General features: G+C 45.6%; 2 protein-coding genes across 3 annotated transcripts in view; one reads left to right on the top strand and one right to left on the bottom strand.

The window, feature by feature from the left end:
• LOC141100198 (uncharacterized) overlaps positions 1–7,858 on the bottom strand; it is a 31,591-nt gene extending 23,733 nt beyond the window's left edge. The window contains exon 1 of one of the 2 annotated variants that reach the window (XM_073588522.1): positions 7,665–7,858. The gene's annotated coding sequence lies outside the window, so the exon portion shown is untranslated. Of the gene's footprint in view, positions 1–7,497; positions 7,576–7,664 lie in introns of those variants that run through there. The other variant, XM_073588523.1, reaches the window with a different exon arrangement.
• Positions 7,859–7,860: 2 nt separating this feature from the next.
• LOC141100173 (uncharacterized) overlaps positions 7,861–20,358 on the top strand; it is a 49,002-nt gene continuing 36,504 nt past the window's right edge. Inside the window, exons 1-3 of the mRNA XM_073588462.1 lie at positions 7,861–7,967; positions 8,757–8,967; positions 17,145–17,339. Coding sequence (XP_073444563.1) covers positions 17,330–17,339 — 10 coding nt within the window. The 5' untranslated portion in view covers positions 7,861–7,967; positions 8,757–8,967; positions 17,145–17,329. The remainder of the gene's footprint in view (positions 7,968–8,756; positions 8,968–17,144; positions 17,340–20,358) is intronic.

The raw sequence follows: 20,358 nt of genomic DNA on the forward strand, positions 1-20,358 counted from the left end.
CCCCAGATGGCACAATGAATGGATGGCATAATGGAGGCACCCCAGATGGCACAATGAATGGATGGTACAGTAACGGTGGCACCCCAGATGGCACAATGAATGGATGGTACAATAACGGTGGCACCCCAGATGGCACAATGAATGGATGGTACAATAACGGTGGCACCCCAGATGGCACAATGAATGGATGGTACAATAACGGTGGCACCCCAGATGGCACAATGAATGGATGGTACAATAATGGAGGCACCCCAGATGGCACAATAACAGAGGCACCCCAGATGGCACAATGAATGGATGGCACAATAACAGTGGCACCCCAGATGGCACAATGAATGGATGGCACAATAACAGAGGCACCCCAGATGACACAATGAATGGATGGTACAGTAACGGAGGCACGCCAGATGACACAATGAATGGATGGTACAATAATGGAGGCACCCCAGATGGCACAATGAATGGATGGCACAATAACAGAGGCACCCCAGATGGCACAATGAATGGATGGCACAATAACGGAGGCACCCCAGAGGGCACAATAACAGAGGCACCCCAGATGGCACAATGAATGGATGGCACAATAACAGAGGCACCCCAGATGGCACAATGAATGGATGGCACAATAACAGAGGCACCCCAGATGACACAATGAATGGATGGTACAATAACGGTGGCACCCCAGATGGCACAATGAATGGATGGTACAATGACGGTGGCACCCCAGATGACACAATGAATGGATGGCACAATAACAGAGGCACCCCAGATGGCACAATGAATGGGTGGTACAATAATGGAGGCAACCCAGATGACACAATGAATATATGGCACAATAATGGTGACACCCCAGATGGCACAATGAATGGATGGCACAATAATGGAGGCACCCCAGATGGGACAATGAATGGATGGTACAAAAACGGTGGAACCCCAGATGACACAATGAATGGATGGCACAATAACAGAGGCACCCCAGATGGCACAATGAATGGATGGCACAATAACAGAGGCACCCCAGATGGCACAATGAATGGATGGTACAATAACGGTGGCAGCCCAGAAGACACAATGAAAGGATGGTACAATAAGAGGCACCCCAGATGACACAATGAATGGATGGTACAATAACAGAGGCACCCAAGATGGTACAATGAATGGATGGTACAATAACGGTGGCACCCCAGATGACACAATGAATGGATGGTACAATAACAGAGGCACCCCAGATGACACAATGAATGGATGGTACAATAATAGAGGCACCCCAGATGGCACAATGATTGGATGGCACAATAACAGAGGCACCCCAGATGACACAATAACAGTGGCACCCCAGATGACACAATGAATGGATGACACAATAACAGAGGCACCCCAGATGACACAATGAATGGATGATACAATAACGGAGGCACCCCAGATGGCACAATGAATGGATGGCACAATAACAGAGGCACCCCAGATGGCACAATGAATGGATGGTACAATAACGGTGGCACCCGAGATGACACAATGAATGGATGGCACAATAACGGAGGCACCCCAGATGGCACAATGAATGGATGGTACAAAAACGGTGGCACCCCAGATGACACAATGAATGGATGGCACAATAACGGAGGCACCCCAGATGGCACAATGAATGGATGGTACAATAATGGAGGCACCCCAGATGACGCAATGAATGGATGGCACAACAGAGGAACCACAGATGGCACAATGAATGGATGGCACAACAGAGGAACCACAGATGACACAATGAATGGATGGTACAATAATGGAGGCACCCCAGATGACACAATGAATGGATGGTACAATAATGGTGGCACCCCAGATGGCACAATGAATGGATGGCACAATAACAGAGGCACCCCAGATGACACAATGAATGGATGGTACAGTAACGGAGGCACGCCAGATGACACAATGAATGGATGGTACAATAATGGAGGCACCCCAGATGGCACAATGAATGGATGGCACAATAACAGAGGCACCCCAGATGGCACAATGAATGGATGGCACAATAACGGAGGCACCCCAGAGGGCACAATAACAGAGGCACCCCAGATGGCACAATGAATGGATGGCACAATAACAGAGGCACCCCAGATGGCACAATGAATGGGTGGTACAATAATGGAGGCAACCCAGATGACACAATGAATGGATGGCACAATAATGGTGGCACCCCAGATGGCACAATGAATGGATGGCACAATAACAGAGGCACCCCAGATGACACAATGAATGGATGGTACAATAACGGTGGCACCCCAGATGACACAATGAATGGATGGCACAATAATGGAGGCACCCCAGATGGCACAATGAATGGATGGCACAATAACAGAGGCACCCCAGATGACACAATGAATGGATGGTACAATAACGGTGGCACCCCAGATGACACAATGAATGGATGGCACAATAATGGAGGCACCCCAGATGGGACATTGAATGGATGGTACAAAAACGGTGGCACCCCAGATGACACAATGAATGGATGGCACAATAACAGAGGCACCCCAGATGGCACAATGAATGGATGGCACAATAACAGAGGCACCCCAGATGGCACAATGGATGGTACAATAACGGTGGCACCCCAGATGACACAATGAATGGATGGCACAATAAGAGGCACCCCAGATGACACAATGAATGGATGGTACAATAACAGAGGCACCCAAGATGGCACAATGAATGGATGGTACAATAACGGTGGCACCCCAGATGACACAATGAATGGATGGTACAATAACAGAGGCACCCCAGATGACACAATGAATGGATGGCACAATAACAGAGGCACCCCAGATGGCACAATGAATGGATGGTACAATAACGGTGGCACCCCAGATGACACAATGAATGGATGGCACAATAACAGAGGCACCCCAGATGGCACAATGAATGGATGGCACAATAACAGAGGCACCCCAGATGGCACAATGAATGGATGGTACAATAACGGTGGCACCCCAGATGACACAATGAATGGATGGCACAATAAGAGGCACCCCAGATGACACAATGAATGGATGGTACAATAACAGAGGCACCCAAGATGGCACAATGAATGGATGGTACAATAACGGTGGCACCCCAGATGACACAATGAATGGATGGTACAATAACAGAGGCACCCCAGATGACACAATGAATGGATGGTACAATAATAGAGGCACCCCAGATGGCACAATGATTGGATGGCACAATAACAGAGGCACCCCAGATGACACAATAACGGTGGCACCCCAGATGACACAATGAATGGATGACAAAATAACAGAGGCACCCCAGATGACACAATGAATGGATGATACAATAACGGAGGCACCCCAGATGGCACAATGAATGGATGGCACAATAACAGAGGCACCCCAGATGGCACAATGAATGGATGGTACAATAACGGTGGCACCCGAGATGACACAATGAAAGGATGGCACAATAACGGAGGCACCCCAGATGGCACAATGAATGGATGGTACAAAAACGGTGGCACCCCAGATGACACAATGAATGGATGGCACAATAACGGAGGCACCCCAGATGGCACAATGAATGGATGGTACAATAATGGAGGCACCCCAGATGACGCAATGAATGGATGGCACAACAGAGGAACCACAGATGGCACAATGAATGGATGGCACAACAGAGGAACCACAGATGGCACAATGAATGGATGGTACAATAATGGAGGCACCCCAGATGACACAATGAATGGATGGTACAATAATGGTGGCACCCCAGATGGCACAATGAATGGATGGCACAATAACAGAGGCACCCCAGATGACACAATGAATGGATGGTACAATAACGGTGGCACCCCAGATGACACAATGAATGGATGGCACAATAATGGAGGCACCCCAGATGGGACAATGAATGGATGGTACAAAAACGGTGGCACCCCAGATGACACAATGAATGGATGGCACAATAACGGAGGCACCCTAGATGGCACAATGAATGGATAGTACAATAATGGAGGCACCCCAGATGACGCAATGAATGGATGGCACAACAGAGGAACCACAGATGGCACAATGAATGGATGGCACATCAGAGGAACCACAGATGGCACAATGAATGGATGGCACTATAACGGAGGCACCCCAGATGGCACATTGAATGGATGGTACAAAAACGGTGGCACCCCAGATGACACCATGAATGGATGGCACAATAACGGAGGCACCCCAGATGGCACAATGAATGGATGGTACAATAATGGAGGCACCCCAGATGATGCAATGAATGGATGGCACAACAGAGGAACCACAGATGGCACAATGAATGGATGGCACAACAGAGGAACCACAGATGGCACAATGAATGGATGGCACAACAGAGGAACCACAGATGGCACAATGAATGGATGGTACAATAATGGAGGCACCCCAGATGACACAATGAATGGATGGTACAATAATGGTGGCACCCCAGATGGCACAATGAATGGATGGCACAATAACAGAGGCACCCCAGATGACACAATGAATGGATGGTACAATAACGGTGGCACCCCAGATGACACAATGAATGGATGGCACAATAATGGAGGCACCCCAGATGTGACAATGAATGGATGGTACAATAATGGAAGCACCCCAGATGGCACAATGAATGGATGGTACAATAACGGAGGCACCCCAGATGACACAATGAATGGATGGTACAATAACGGAGGCACCCCAGATGGCACAATGAATGGATGGTACAACAGAAGAACCACAGATGGCACAATGAATGGATGGTACAATAACGGTGGCACCCCAGATGACACAATGAATGGATGGTACAATAACGGAGGCACCCCAGATGACACAATGAATGGATGGTACAACAGAGGAACCACAGATGGCACAATGAATGGATGGTACAATAACGGTGGCACCCTAGATGACACAATGAATGGATGGCACAATAACAGAGGCACCCCAGATGGCAAAATGAATGGATGGCACAATAACAGAGGCACCCCAGATGACACAATGAATGGATGGCATAATAATGGAGGCACCCCAGATGGCACAATAAATGGATGGCACAATAACAGAGGCACCCCAGATGACACAATGAATGGATGGCATAATAGCAGAGGCACCCCAGATGACACAATGAATGGATGGTACAATAACGGAGGCACGCCAGATGGCACAATGAATGGATGGCACAACAGAGGCACCCAGATGACACAATGAATGGATGGTACAATAACGGTGGCACCCCAGATGACACAATGAATGGATGGCACAATAACAGAGGCAAGCCAGATGGCACAATGAATGGATGGCACAATAACAGAGGCACCCCAGATGGCACAATGAATGGATGGCACAACAGAGGCACCCCAGATGACACAATGAATGGATGGTACAATAACGGTGGCACCCCAGATGACACAATGAATGGATGGTACAATAACGGAGGCACCCCAGATGACACAATGAATGTATGGCACAACAGAGGCACCCCAGATGACACAATGAATGGATGGCACAACAGAGGAACCACAGATGGCACAATGAATGGATGGTACAATAATGGAGGTACCCCAGATGACACAATGAATGGATGGTACAATAACGGAGGCACCCCAGATGACACAATGAATGGATGGCACAACAGAGGAACCAAAGATGGCACAATGAATGGATGGTACAATAATGGAGGCACCCCAGATGACACAATGAATGGATGGTACAATAACGGAGGCGCCCTAGATGACACAATGAATGGATGGCACAATAACAGAGGCACCCCAGATGGCACAATGAATGGATGGTAGTGGCACCCCAGATGGCACAATGAATGGATGGTACAATAATGGAGGCACCCCAGATGACACAATGAATGGATGGCACAATAACAGAGGCACCCCAGATGGCACAATGAATGGATGGTACAATAACAGAGGCACCCCAGATGGCACAATGAATGGATGGTACAATAATGGAGGCAACTCTGATGACACAATGAATGGATGGCACAACAGAGGAACCACAGATGACACAATGAATGGATGGCACAATAACAGAGGCACCCCAGATGGCACAATGAATGGATGGTACAATAACGGTGGCACCCCAGATGGCACAATGAATGGATGGTACAATAATGGAGGCACCCCAGATGACACAATGAATGGATGGCACAACAGAGGAACCACAGATGACACAATGAATGGATGGTACAATAACGGTGGCACGCCAGATGGCACAATGAATGGATGGTACAATAACAGAGGCACCCCAGATGACACAATTAATGGATGGAACAATAACGGAGGCACGCCAGATAACACAATGAATGGATGGCACAACAGAGGAACCACAGATGACACAATGAATGGATGGTACAATAACGGTGGCACCCCAGATGACACAATGAATGGATGGTACAATAACGGTGGCACGCCAGATGACACAATGAATGGATGGTACAATAACGGTGGCACCCCAGATGGCACAATGAATGGATGGTACAATAACGGTGGCACGCCAGATGACACAATGAATGGATGGTACAATAACGGTGGCACCCCAGATGGCACAATGAATGGATGGTACAATAACGGTGGCAGCCCAGATGACACAATGAATGGATGGTACAATAACGGTGGCACCCCAGATGGCACGATGAATGGATGGCACAATAACGGTGGCACCACAGATGACACAATGAATGGATGGTACAATAACGGTGGCAGCCCAGATGACACAATGAATGGATGGTACAATAACGGTGGCACCCCAGATGACACAATGAATGGATGGTACAATAACGGTGGCACGCCAGATGACACAATGAATGGATGGTACAATAACGGTGGCACCCCAGATGGCACAATGAATGGATGGTACAATAACGGTGGCAGCCCAGATGACACAATGAATGGATGGTACAATAACGGTGGCACCCCAGATGGCACAATGAATGGATGGCACAACAGAGGCACCCCAGATGACACAATGAATGGATGGTACAATAACGGTGGCAGCCCAGATGACACAATGAATGGATGGTACACTAACAGAGGCACCCCAGATGGCACAATGAATGGATGGCACAACAGAGGCACCCCAGATGACACAATGAATGGATGGTACAATAACGGTGGCAGCCCAGATGACACAATGAATGGATGGTACACTAACAGAGGCACCCCAGATGGCACAATGAATGGATGGCACAACAGAGGCACCCCAGATGACACAATGAATGGATGGTACAATAACGGTGGCAGCCCAGATGACACAATGAATGGATGGTACAATAACGGTGGCACCCCAGATGACACAATGAATGGATGGTACAATAACGGTGGCACCACAGATGACACAATGAATGGATGGTACAATAATGGAATCACTCTAAATGGTACAACCATCGAGAACACACAATTAACGGTGGTACCCCAAAGGGTTCAATTGCTGGCACTACTAACAGAGGCAGTGATCCAGACATTACACATACACGCAGATTTCTTGAGATTGACGACTCTCACATCTTGTAATTACTTTCCAGCTGATAATGAGTAACACTCTTGTATCCCTGCACTAGTGACATAAATAATGGAGAAATGTCTTGCAGCTGATTCCGACCAAATGCTAATAAATGACAAGAGAAATGTATGTTGTCACCTGTTCCTGCTTCTTCTTACAATTGTGCCCACTACAGCAATCATATGGTGAAGAAGAACGAGACAAACCAAACATGTCCGCTCAGCAGTGTGCGCATGCGCTCTACCCAAACAATAACATCGCGGCCATTTTGAATATGGATTTTGCCCGGTCTCGGTTAAACAATTGTAAATAGAGAAAGTGACGTTTTGCAAGATAGCGGAAGTGAGCGGTGCAGCAGAGTAATGTGCCGTGCCATCAGTGATGAATAGTTCCGTTGCACTTACTGGCCGCTGATAGGGAAGAGTTGGTCCTGCGATCAGTGTATGTAGCGCCTGCATTGTTATTTGTATGCCGCATGTGGTGCATCAGGAAGTGTGGGGGTGGGGAGTGACCTCTGGGGACTACAAGTGCCAGCAGGCAGGTTACTGGGTGAAGTGCTGCAATGTTAAATAAATGGATGGGAGGCAGCCCTGTCATGCAGTACTAGATTCTGCCCATAGTGACAGGCGGCGCATCGACCTCCAGAGCCTCCATGGTGGATCATTTCTGGCTAGTGTCACTGGGGGCTTGTAAGGTTTTCCTGCACTTTGCATCGTCCTCTCCAAACACCTCAGAAATGAATGAGCTTCTTGAAGGTGCTATTAGCTGATAGAGTAACCATCATTTAACGTTTATTTCATAATTCTCATGAAAATTAGAACGTTTGTGACATATTTTATCAGAGGAATGTGCTTTCTCCTGAACTGAGCTGTCACTTTCAGGCTGTAGTGAGTGAAGACAAATTTTCCCATTATTGGGATAGGTGATGACAATTAGTGCTTTTAAATTCTATGGAGAGTCGAGCTAGCGGCAGAGACATTCTGCTGCAAATTCTCCTGAAGCCAGTTCCATTTCTCCATAGAATTTTATGAGCACCAACTGTCATCTAGCGCAGTCACGCGGGAATCTTCATTCACTGAAGACGATTGTAACGTGGAATTGAGAATTTTGATCAGTGGCGGAGGAGGAAGAACCAGAATTCTCTGATAAGATATATTGCAAGATTTCTTATTGTCATGTGTACTATTAATGAAATGAAAAAGGACAACTCCAGTGTTTTTTCTTTTTCAGGTCTGGAGTGGTGCTTCAAATCTAAGGTCCCGCCAGCGTCTTCACCTTTTATTGGCACCGCTTAGATATTGATGGCTTATCCTGAGAATAGGCTATCAATACAAAAGTCGTGGTCAGCCCCTTTAAGACTATAATACCTAGAGGATATGTGATCAGCATTAATATAGCCATATATACCGATCCCGAATGTAAAAGCAAAGCCCCAAATGAGGTAACGGTTTATGAACAAATTCATTTGGTGCACTTCAGTATAAGAACATACATAAGGTGACTCTCCAGATCTAGTGCTATAAGAAAGTACAGAAGGTGACTATGCAGATGAATTAATAATGATAATGCAGGGACTCATCAGATGGTAGTTATAAAATGCCAGTGTCATGATCCAGGATGGGGTTTTGTCTTTGGCCCATCCTGGTCAGACAGGGGTTAATTGTTTCTGCCTCTCTCTGGCAGAGGGCGACTATTTAGTGAGCACTCGACCTAGGTCCAGTGTAAGTTACACTCCTGCCCTCAGCTGAGTTAGTTGACCTCGTGCATACGTGTGCCTTGTGCCTGTTAACTTGTTGCTTGTTTGGTTTTGACCCGGTTCTGTCCCTGTTACGAGTTCTGCCTGTCCCTCTTGTACTGCGCTACCTCTCGTGTATGACTCTCTGCCTGTGACTTGACTATTCTCTGCTCGTCCCTCTGGTACCGCGCCTCCCTCTCCATGTATGACCTCTGCTTGTCTGACCTGCGTTTCCCTCTCCTCTACTACAGTATCTCTGCAGTAAGTATATTACATCATCTGCAGCAGTAGGACGCTAAGCCCCGCCCCCTGCAGTCACATGATCTAGGTCCTGGGACTCCTTACTACTTTCAGTGTCGCAGGTCCTATCTGCTTGAATTTTCACTGCAGTATCGGACCCCGGGCCCTCCCGTAGTGTGGGTAAGTCACCCTGCTCAGCCATGGCAGTTTGCCGACGCTGACAGGATCCTGACAGCCAGTAGTATATAGGAACAGTTATTTGCAGGACTAATGCCTACAGATAATTAAGGGTGCCACACAAAGTTGTGTATATAAATCACCACCCATTAAAATCCTCATTGAGTATGACTAACTACTATCTTGATAAAAAAATATATTAATAGATCATTTACTTGCAGATATCATTCCACAAAATCAAATTGCCCCAGCCACTAAAAAGGATTGATGCACATTACGCTATGCAGCTTCATCAGTTGGTCATTAAGAAGTTAAAATGGAACATCATCAGCCCCTCTGTCACGGGGTTACCGCAGCGTCTGATTGCTACTACTCCGGCGCTGAGAAGAAGCACTTCTCCTTCATTTTAAATGTGTTTATTTCTTCTGGCAGAACAGGGGTTAATCAGCCATGTTGGAAATCCCTGTGCTAACAGCTGAGCTCGGTTAGCCACTCCTTTCCCCTTTATAATCTGGGCTCTGTACTAATCCTTGTCAGAGCTAGCTTTTGCTGCATGGCTAACAGAGAGAGGAGTTCATATGTGAAGGAGAGTTGACGGAGTTATCTGTGACTGTTGCTTGGTTTGTATGCATGGTAATTCCTTTTCCTTCTCTTTCTTGGTTTATTCCCCTACCTCCACACCCCGGTGCATTCCTTTGTTACATGTGAGTGAATATTTTGTATGCCTAGAGTTTTCTGTTAACTCTTGTTTGTGTTGCCTTGTTTGTCAGGATGGTGCACAACAGCACCCCTCTTCCCTGGGTAGGGGAAGAGAACAGAAGGAGGGCTAACTCAGGAAATAAGCAAGGGTGTAGGCCCCGAAACCTTCACCTTCAGAAGTATCCCAGGGAGCAGGGCGAGCTAGGGCACCCCCTACTGTTAGGGTCCCGGACCACTTGTCCGCTGTGTTGTGACACCCTCATTAGTAAGACATTTTAAAGTGTACTTGTCACTTTATTAAAATATGAATCAAATGTATAGGGTTGTAACTCTGGTGTTAATGACTCTGCAACAGATACCTGAGTTATTTTCATGCAGGGATCCCCTATACAGCTACACAGTCACTTTCTTTTTTCAGTGGGAAGTTACTTAGCCTGAGCAGTCTGCTAGGAGTATACATGCTGCAACTTCCTTTTTAGAACTGCAGTGACCAGTGGGATGCCCAAAGCAGAAATCTGTATTCTTCTATGAATTATGACATAGAGCTAACAGACCACAGCACAGTAAGAACCAAAGTGGAGATCAAGCTGACAGTGTACTCAGAGAAAAGAGGAGAGATACAGGGCGCATCCACTGTGTGAAATCCGTATAAAACAATTAAAATTGTGGAACAGTAGGGAAGGTGCTCACCTATTGGGGTTGTGAGGAAGTCACAACACCCATGAACGCTTGAGAAGCAGCAGCAAGTCTGCACAGGGTCCTAGGACAGAATTGCAGAAATGACGTGGAAGTGCAATAAGGACTGCGCTTGCTTCTGGTAGAGTAAAGGGTTCTTTATTCAGCCAACGCGTTTCCTGAGCCTGCTGGCTCACTTCATCAGGGCAGATTACATTGGAAGACAGTGAGACATACTTATAGAGAAAAAAGGCGCCAATACAGGGTCAAACAGAATCAGCAAAGGTCAAAGAAAAAAAAACAAACAAACCGAACAATGAAACTTTATTACAAGCATAAAAAACACAACAATAAAAGTATATATAGAAAAGGAAAAAATAAAAATATGTAAAAGTACAAAAAATTAAAATATAAAACAGAGTGCTATGGATCACGGGGTTAAAACATGGCTATAGTTAAAAAAGGTGAGTCCTCAAGGGGTATTAGAACCTGGCTCATAAAATGCAAATGGAAGGTATTAGTCCACTAGACCATTAAGCTTGACTGTGGTGGTGTGAAGAATAAATTGAGGGGTTGTTTGTCACTTTATTTAGAAAAAAAAAAAAAAAAATATAAGTAAAGGTCAAAAATGGTAAAGAATAAAAACAATGAAATTACAAACATAGAAAACACAACAATAAGAGTCTATATAGAAAAGAAAAAATAAAATTATGTAAAAGTACAAAAAATATGAAACAGAGTGCTAAGGATCACGAGGTTGAAACATGGCTATAGTTAAAAAAGGTGAGTCCTCAAGGGGTATTAGAACCTGGCTCATGAAGTGCAAGTGCAGACTATGAAGTGCAAATGTAAGGTATTAGTCCACTAGACCATTAAGCTTGACTGTGGTGGTGTGAAGAATAAATCCTTTCCCCTTCTTCTATCAAATAAAAGCATCATTGATAATATTGAGGCCATAGGGACCAATTGTCTTTAATTTATAAATCCAATAGACCTCTTTTCTATTCAGTGCTTGGGTTCTATTGGAAACGTGTTCAGGGATGTGTTCTATAGGAAAAATGATAGCTTTAGAAAAATCTCTTTGGTGAAATAAATCAAAGTGACGTGACAAACCGTGTTTTTGATACCCAGTTTTAGTGTTGTGTCTATGAGAATTCATTCTACAGTGAAGGGGTTGTGTGGTTCTGCCAACATACAATTTAGGACAAGGACAAAGGATGACATAGATGACAAAAGAAGACACACAGGACAGGTGGTTAGTGATGGTGAATTTTTCTGAAGTGAATGGATGTGAAAAGATGAATGTATTATGAGCAATATTACTGCATAGGCTGCACCTGGGTTTCAGGCATCTGAAAATGCCTGGTGTCAAGCCAGTGCAGTTATCAGGAGTACACTGGGTCAATCTGCTAGGGGCCAGATGGTTTTTTAGTGATCTGGCCTTCCTAAAAGTGACAGTAGGTCTATCAGGCAGAACTTTATTGAGTATTGGATCTTTTTTGATAATATACCAGAGGTCACCTAACATATTTTTTATCTCTTTATGTTGGGAGTTATAAGTAGTGATAAAGTTGGCCTGATAGTTATCATGTGCATCCTTTTCTTTAGATCTCTCACTTAAAAGAGTTTGCTGATTAAAATTTTTAAAAACATTATTAAAAGTAGAATGAACCAATTGGGAGGGGTATTTTTGAGCAAGGAATCTTCCCTTGAGGACCTCAGCTTGATTATTAAAATCCTCGTCCTCTGTGCAATTCTTTCTGATTCTCTGAAATTGATTATGAGGGATGTTAAAAAGCCATTTGGAATAGTGGCTACTCTTAAAATGGACATAACTATTGGAGTCAACTTTCTTAAAAAAGGTTTTGGTATGAATTTTGGAATTTTTTATAAAAAAAGTGATATCAAGAAAGTCCATCTGGGTATTACTAATGTGGGGGGTAAATTCCAAACCCCATGCGTTATTTTGTATAGAAGAAATAAAAGCATCAACTGAAACGTGACTGGTGTCCAGGATTAAGAATAAATCATCAATGTATCTTCTATATAAAACAATACCCTCTAAAAATGAATCAATAGTAATAAAAGCATTCTCAAAGACCCCCATAAAAAGATTAGCATAAGTTGGCGCGACCCGTGATCCCATAGCGGTGCCTCTGATCTGATGATGCCTGAAACCCAGGTGCAGCCTATGCAGTAATATTGCTCATAATACGTTCATCTTTTCACATCCATTCACCTCAGAAAAATTCAGCATCACTAACCACCTGTCCTGTGTGTCTTCTTTTGTCATCTATGTCATCCTTTGTCCTTGTCCTAAATTGTATGTTGGCAGAACCACACAACCCCTTCACTGTAGAATGAATTCTCATAGACACAACACTAAAACTGGGTATCAAAAACACGGTTTGTCACGTCACTTTGATTTATTTCACCAAAGAGATTTGGCCAACATCAGGCCAACTTTATCACTACTTATAACTCCCAACATAAAGAGATAAAAAATATGTTAGGTGACCTCTGGTATATTATCAAAAAAGATCCAATACTCAATAAAGTTCTGCCTGATAGACCTACTGTCACTTTTAGGAAGGCCAGATCACTAAAAAACCATCTGGCCCCTAGCAGATTGACCCAGTGTACTCCTGATAACTGCACTGGCTTGACACCAGGCATTTTCAGATGCCTGAAACCCAGGTGCAGTCTATGCAGTAATATTGCTCATAATACATTCATCTTTTCACATCCATTCACCTCAGAAAAATTCACCATCACTAACCACCTGTCCTGTGTGTCTTCTTTTGTCATGTGTTATTTTGCCATGTGTTATTTGCCATGTGTTATTTTGTATAGAAGAAATAAAAGCATCAACTGAAACGTGACTGGTGTCCAGGATTAAGAATAAATCATCAATGTATCTTCTATATAAAACAATACCCTCTAAAAATGAATCAATAGTAATAAAAGCATTCTCAAAGACCCCCATAAAAAGATTAGCATAAGTTGGCGCGACCCGTGATCCCATAGCGGTGCCTCTGATCTGATGATGCCTGAAACCCAGGTGCAGCCTATGCAGTAATATTGCTCATAATACATTCATCTTTTCACATCCATTCACCTCAGAAAAATTCACCATCACTAACCACCTGTCCTGTGTGTCTTCTTTTGTCATCTATGTCATCCTTTGTCCTTGTCCTAAATTGTATGTTGGCAGAACCACACAACCCCTTCACTGTAGAATGAATTCTCATAGACACAACACTAAAACTGGGTATCAAAAACACGGTTTGTCACGTCACTTTGATTTATTTCACCAAAGAGATTTTTCTAAAGCTATCATTTTTCCTATAGAACACATCCCTGAACACGTTTCCAATAGAACCCAAGCACTGAATAGAAAAGAGGTCTATTGGATTTATAAATTAAAGACAATTGGTCCCTATGGCCTCCATATTATCAATGATGCTTTTATTTGATAGAAGAGGGGGAAAGGATTTATTCTTCACACCACCACAGTCAAGCTTACTGGTCTAGTGGACTAATACCTTACATTTGCACTTCATAGTCTGCACTTGCACTTCATGAGCCAGGTTCTAATACCCCTTGAGGACTCACCTTTTTTAACTATAGCCATGTTTCAACCTCGTGATCCTTAGCACTCTGTTTCATATTTTTTGTACTTTTACATAATTTTATTTTTTCTTTTCTATGTAGACTCTTATTGTTGTGTTTTCTATGTTTGTGATTAAATTTCATTGTTTTTATTCTTTACCATTTTTGACCTTTACTTATATATTTTTTTTTTTTTTAAATAAAGTGACAAACAACCCCTCAATTTATTCTTCACACCACCACAGTCAAGCTTAATGGTCTAGTGCAGTGGTCCCCAACCTTTTTTGCACCAGGGACCGGTTTCAAGCAAGACCATTCTTCCATGGCCCGGCAGGGCGGGGATGGAGGTGTGGCAGGGGCGGGGCTTTGGTCATAAGGGGGCGGGGCTATGGACACGGTTGTAGTGTAGCAGTGCATACTTATAATTAAATAACATTTATAATGTGACTCAACTCACCATAGGTTTTGAATAAGTGCTCCATCACCCCCTTCTCCCCATCATTGCCTTCACCCCATCACTCCCTTCTCCCCATCATTGCCTTCACCCCATCACCCCCTTCTCCCCATCATTGCCTTCACCCCATCACTGCTTTCTCCCCATCATTGCCTTCACCCCATCATTGCCTTCACCCCATCACTCCCTTCTCCCCATCACTCCCTTCACCCCATCACTGCTGTCTCCCCATCATTGCCTTCACCCCATCACTCCCCTCTCCCCATCATTGCCTTCACCCCATCACTGCTGTCTCCCCATCATTGCCTTCACCCCATCACTCCCCTCTCCCCATCATTGCCTTCACCCCATCACTCCCTTCTCCCCATCATTGCCTTCACCCCATCACTCCCCTCTCCCCATCATTGCCTTCACCCCATCACTGCTGTCTCTCCATCACTCCCCTCATGGCCTTCTCCTCATGTCCCCATCTCCTCCAGGGCCAGGCTACACAAACACACACCAACACACAGACACACACACACACAGACATACATACACACACACATTATACATACACACACCACCTCTCTCCTCTCACCTGCCCGCCGCCCGCGCTTCCTCGCTCTGACACAGCAGCGGCCGCGCTCTCCTCTCTGTGTCAGTCAGAGACAGGAAGCGCGTGCGGCGGGCAGGAAGCTGGACGCAGTGGACGGGTCATTGCAGCTCCGCTCCTGCTATTCCCTCTTGCAGGCAGCGGAGCTGCTTGATCGCTCCCTGGCCGCCGCTAAGAATTGCTGCGCGCCGCCCCAGCACCCGCTACGCCACTGACCGCCCCTGGCTCCCCTTGTGTCCGCGGACCGGCAAGGGCACTGCAGCGGCCCGGTGCTGGGCCGCGGACCGGCGGTTGGGGACCCCTGGTCTAGTGGACTAATACCTTCCATTTGCATTTTATGAGCCAGGTTCTAATACCCCTTGAGGACTCACCTTTTTTAACTACAGCCATGTTTTAACCCCGTGATCCATAGCACTCTGTTTTATATTTTAATTTTTTGTACTTTTACATATTTTTATTTTTTCCTTTTCTATATATACTTTTATTGTTGTGTTTTTTATGCTTGTAAAAAGTTTCATTGTTTGGTTTGTTTGTTTTTTTTTTTGTTTTTTTTTTCTTTGACCTTTGCTGATTCTGTTTGACCCTGTATTGGCGCCTTTTTTCTCTATAAGTATGTCTCACTGTCTTCCAATGTAATCTGCCCTGATGAAGTGAGCCAGCAGGCTCAGGAAACGCGTTGGCTGAATAAAGAACCCTTTACTCTACCAGAAGCAAGCGCAGTCCTTATTGCACTTCCACGTCATTTCTGCAGTGTACTCAGAGAAGAGAGATACAGCTGAGACAGCAACATGAATAGTTACGGTTTGATCCTGTTCAATCACCATAGAACTTGTTAATATGACAGGTACCGGAAAGCATGTACAATGTGAAGCTCCAACCCCACCCTTTACGTGTGGAAAGATGTGCCCTTGGGGAAAATTCTGCTGTAATACTGGAAATACCAGGATGCTGAGGTGACAAGAGGCTGCTCACACTGCTGGTCACCTTTTGCGGACGCTGAGAGCTGGAGATAGCTTGACAGTGTGTAGAATAGGTTATTAACAGCTCCCATGAGTGATGTTCTCTACTGTACATACTCACAGGCTCCAGTCCTATAATCATTCTAGGGCCGGTATCACACATGCGAGAAAAACGGCCGAGTCTCGCATGTTAATACCCGGCGGCACTCTAGAGCTGAGCGTGCAGCTCCATGTATTGCTATGCAGCCGCACGTTCCAATCCGAGTGCCGGGTATTAACATGCGAGACTCGGCCATGTTTCTCGTATGTGTGATCCCGACCTAGGACAGGTTTCTGTCAGTATAATAAGACAGCGGCCATTTTAATTCTTCAGTGATTACAGACAAAATGAGTGTGATTTACCAATTAAAAGTATTTATTGATAGTGACATTTCTTTTCTTTTTTTTTTCTACTCCCGAATAATCCCTTTAGGGGTTACTTAGATACTCTTATCCTCTGAACAACAGGTAAAAACAACGTACTCAGTTGACAGATAAATCCAATAAATGAAAATCACCAGAGCGTCTTACTCTGAATTCCCAGGATTGGGTCCTGATGAAGCTATGAAAACCGCAAAACACATGGGGTAGTGTGAGCTGTGTCGGGTCCCAGCAATCATGGCTGAGGGTATGTGCCTATTTGCTTTCTACTTGTAATAAAATTGGCTCATTCAGATGTCATTATTTTTCACGTACGCAAAAAAACTGGTACCGGCATCAGTGTTTTGGATCCATATGTCTGCTGTGTTTGGTCAGTATTTTTCACCTATGGATAAATAAATTACAAAGCTTCTTTTATTGTCCCTTTTTATCTGTGTTGGCGGAAAAAGGTTGTCTCTGTGAGTTTTCCACCAGCACACAGTTTGCGAAAAAACAAAGAGATGTAATAGCACCATAGATAATAATGGGGTACGTGCTGTATCCATAAAAAACAACAAGTACGTGCAACATGGATGTCTGAATGAGGCCTTATACTGATGGCTTATGGATTATTTGTATTGGAGTTAGGCTTGAGTTGTGGGTAGCCACCATGTACCACTCCAGTGCAGTCCCTAGGACCTCAGCAGCTAAACCCAAGGGTCCAGATTGCAGACACGGACTCGGAGTTACTGGCAGAACAGCGTACTGGGGCTGGTTTAGACAATGTGGATTCTGGAACACAAGACAGGATGGACACTGGTGCTGGTTCAAACAGGACGTGTTCAGAACTCGGATTCAGACAGGACAGACTAGGAACAGGTCCAGGTTCTAAGTAACTGAATTTGTGAGGGAACAGGGACCTGACAATCCACTTAGCAGCTTGAAGACTAGCTGAAACACTGATGTTGCTCAGGCACCTCCGTACAGGGGAGGGTGCCTTAAATACCTCATGACTCTCAGCTATAGGCTGGGGACATTTACAGAGTGGGCTTGCTGCCCCCTTAAGAAGCAATGAGCATGCCCTTATTGCATTTCCGGGAGACCTGCGCAGGCCCTGGGAGCAGGAAGCCGCAGCAGGCTTCGGAGCAGAGCGGCCGTGGCAGTATGTCGGCATCCCTTTTGGGAGGAGGGAGGTATCATGCAGAGTCGCCAATATTACAACATTAAAAGCAGGCACAAGCAATATGGAGGAAAAAACATGATTGGGACTGACACATTGCCGATCTAATCATCCTTATTCATAGTCCATAAGGCAAACAATGTGTGTACAGCTTCATTTATACCAAAAACCGAAACAGAGACACACGCCATTGTTTCCTGTCACATGTGATATAGGAAAATGTATCATTAAATGTACAAAACCAAAAACATATATATATAATAATGCAGATATACAGAGTACAATTCGTATTGCAGTATCAAGTCTAAACAATGGTTTAAATCAGTGGGGTGTGTTGAATTCAACATCAGAATCAGGAAGGCTTTCCAATTCCGTCGGTAAGGACCGTAAGGTCAGAAACTCGTGAGTTCCTGTCATGTTTCTTTCTCCATTTTGATTGTGCCTGCCTCTAAGTTATTGATGAAGATATAAATACATTTCTTATTTTATCCATAACGTTGTTCTGACATTTATGGATACACTTTCTGTGCATGTACTGTGTGAGGATTGAGTTATATTATTTGTTAATAATATAGATATTATTGCTGAGCCCACTCCATTATTCTTTGTGGTAAGTTTGTTAGGACTGGCGGAACGCACCAAATAATAAAGATGGTAATAAGGTGCTTTCGCAGCCCGAGGTCCACCGTGCAGGGGTGGTAACCTGCTGCTCAGTAATGGCGGATGCTATATGGCGGTATACTATAAAGACACACGCGGGTTATCGTCACCCGGTGTGTACGAGGGCGGACTCTGTTGCTTTACAGAGCCGCACTACTGCTGAACATAAACGCCGGAGCCTGTTTGTGCTCACAGAGCTCGGCTAAAAGAGCGCACAGTGAACGGCCACAGAACGCTACCCCAAGGACACGGGGTTAGAGTCCCTCTAGGCCCTTTGAGCGCGCGGCATCGCTGCCACGAGCGCCGCTAAAGACGCTGGTAGAGGAGTGTGGAGCACGTGCACTGAGGCGTGCTGGATCACTGGTGAGGACCAATGTCTGACTGAAACCCTGAACTACCTACACCTAAGCCTGGGCGCTAGCAGGCTAGGCTGCACAACACATGAGTACCAAGGGTTTGGGTTTCATAATGAGTCAGTCACCAGACACATTCATACGTGCATACATCTCTCACACCTTATAGTCTGTAAATACAGTCTATCCTAGCGCATGGGTGAGTGGCCATGCAAACCTTTTATAGCCACGGGCGTCTGGGACCTTCCTGGCTTCTCGGATGGGCCAATCCGAACACGAGCAGGACCTGAGCACGTGACCCTCGATCTCCAATGGGAGATCACTCCACGGGCATGCTCAGTGGCCCGACATGAGGACTCAGTCCCTGGAGAATCTCACTGCTGATCAGCATGCATTGTCATAGCAGTGCCAGAGGTGGTAGCAGCAAGCAAACCCAAGGAATTGGCCTGGACAGAGCGCCGGGACCGACGAATCTGCAGAGCAGGCTCCACTGCGGCCGAAGAAGAATGGGAGACCGCTGGGTGCAAGGCTCTGGATTCCTGCTGTGCAGTGGCAGGAACCCGACGCCTAACATTACCCCCCTCCTAGGGCACCCTCCCCTCTGAGCCTCGCTACGCTCAAACGCCGCAATGAGGAGCGGAGCGTGGATGTTCTCCACTGGCTCCCAGGTCCGAGCCTCTGGACCATGACCCTTCCAATCCACCAAATAAAACTTTGTGCCCCGCATCACCTTGCATCCCACGATGGCATTGACCTCAAACTCGTCCGAGGACAAGTCTGATGTCCCGGCAGATGACTTGGAGAACCGGGACAAGTGAACAGGCTTAAGGAGGGACACGTGGAATGTATCAGAGATAGCCAAGTGTGGTGGAAGGGCCAAACGGTAGACCACAGAGCTAATCTGCTCAAGGACCTTGAAGGGGCCAATGTAGCGTGGTGCGAACTTAGCGGACTCTACCCGCAGCCTGATGTTTCGGGCAGAGAGCCACACCAAGTCGCCAGGGGCAAAAGTCGGAGCAGGGCGCTGGTGTGCGTCAGCGGAGGTCCTCATTCTCTCCTTGGAAGCCCGGATAGCATCCTGGGTGCGATCCCAA

This window comes from Dendrobates tinctorius, unplaced genomic scaffold (genome assembly GCF_039654945.1).
Source record: "Dendrobates tinctorius isolate UK_male_01 unplaced genomic scaffold, ASM3965494v1 ptg000103l, whole genome shotgun sequence".
NCBI lineage: Eukaryota > Metazoa > Chordata > Amphibia > Anura > Dendrobatidae > Dendrobates > Dendrobates tinctorius.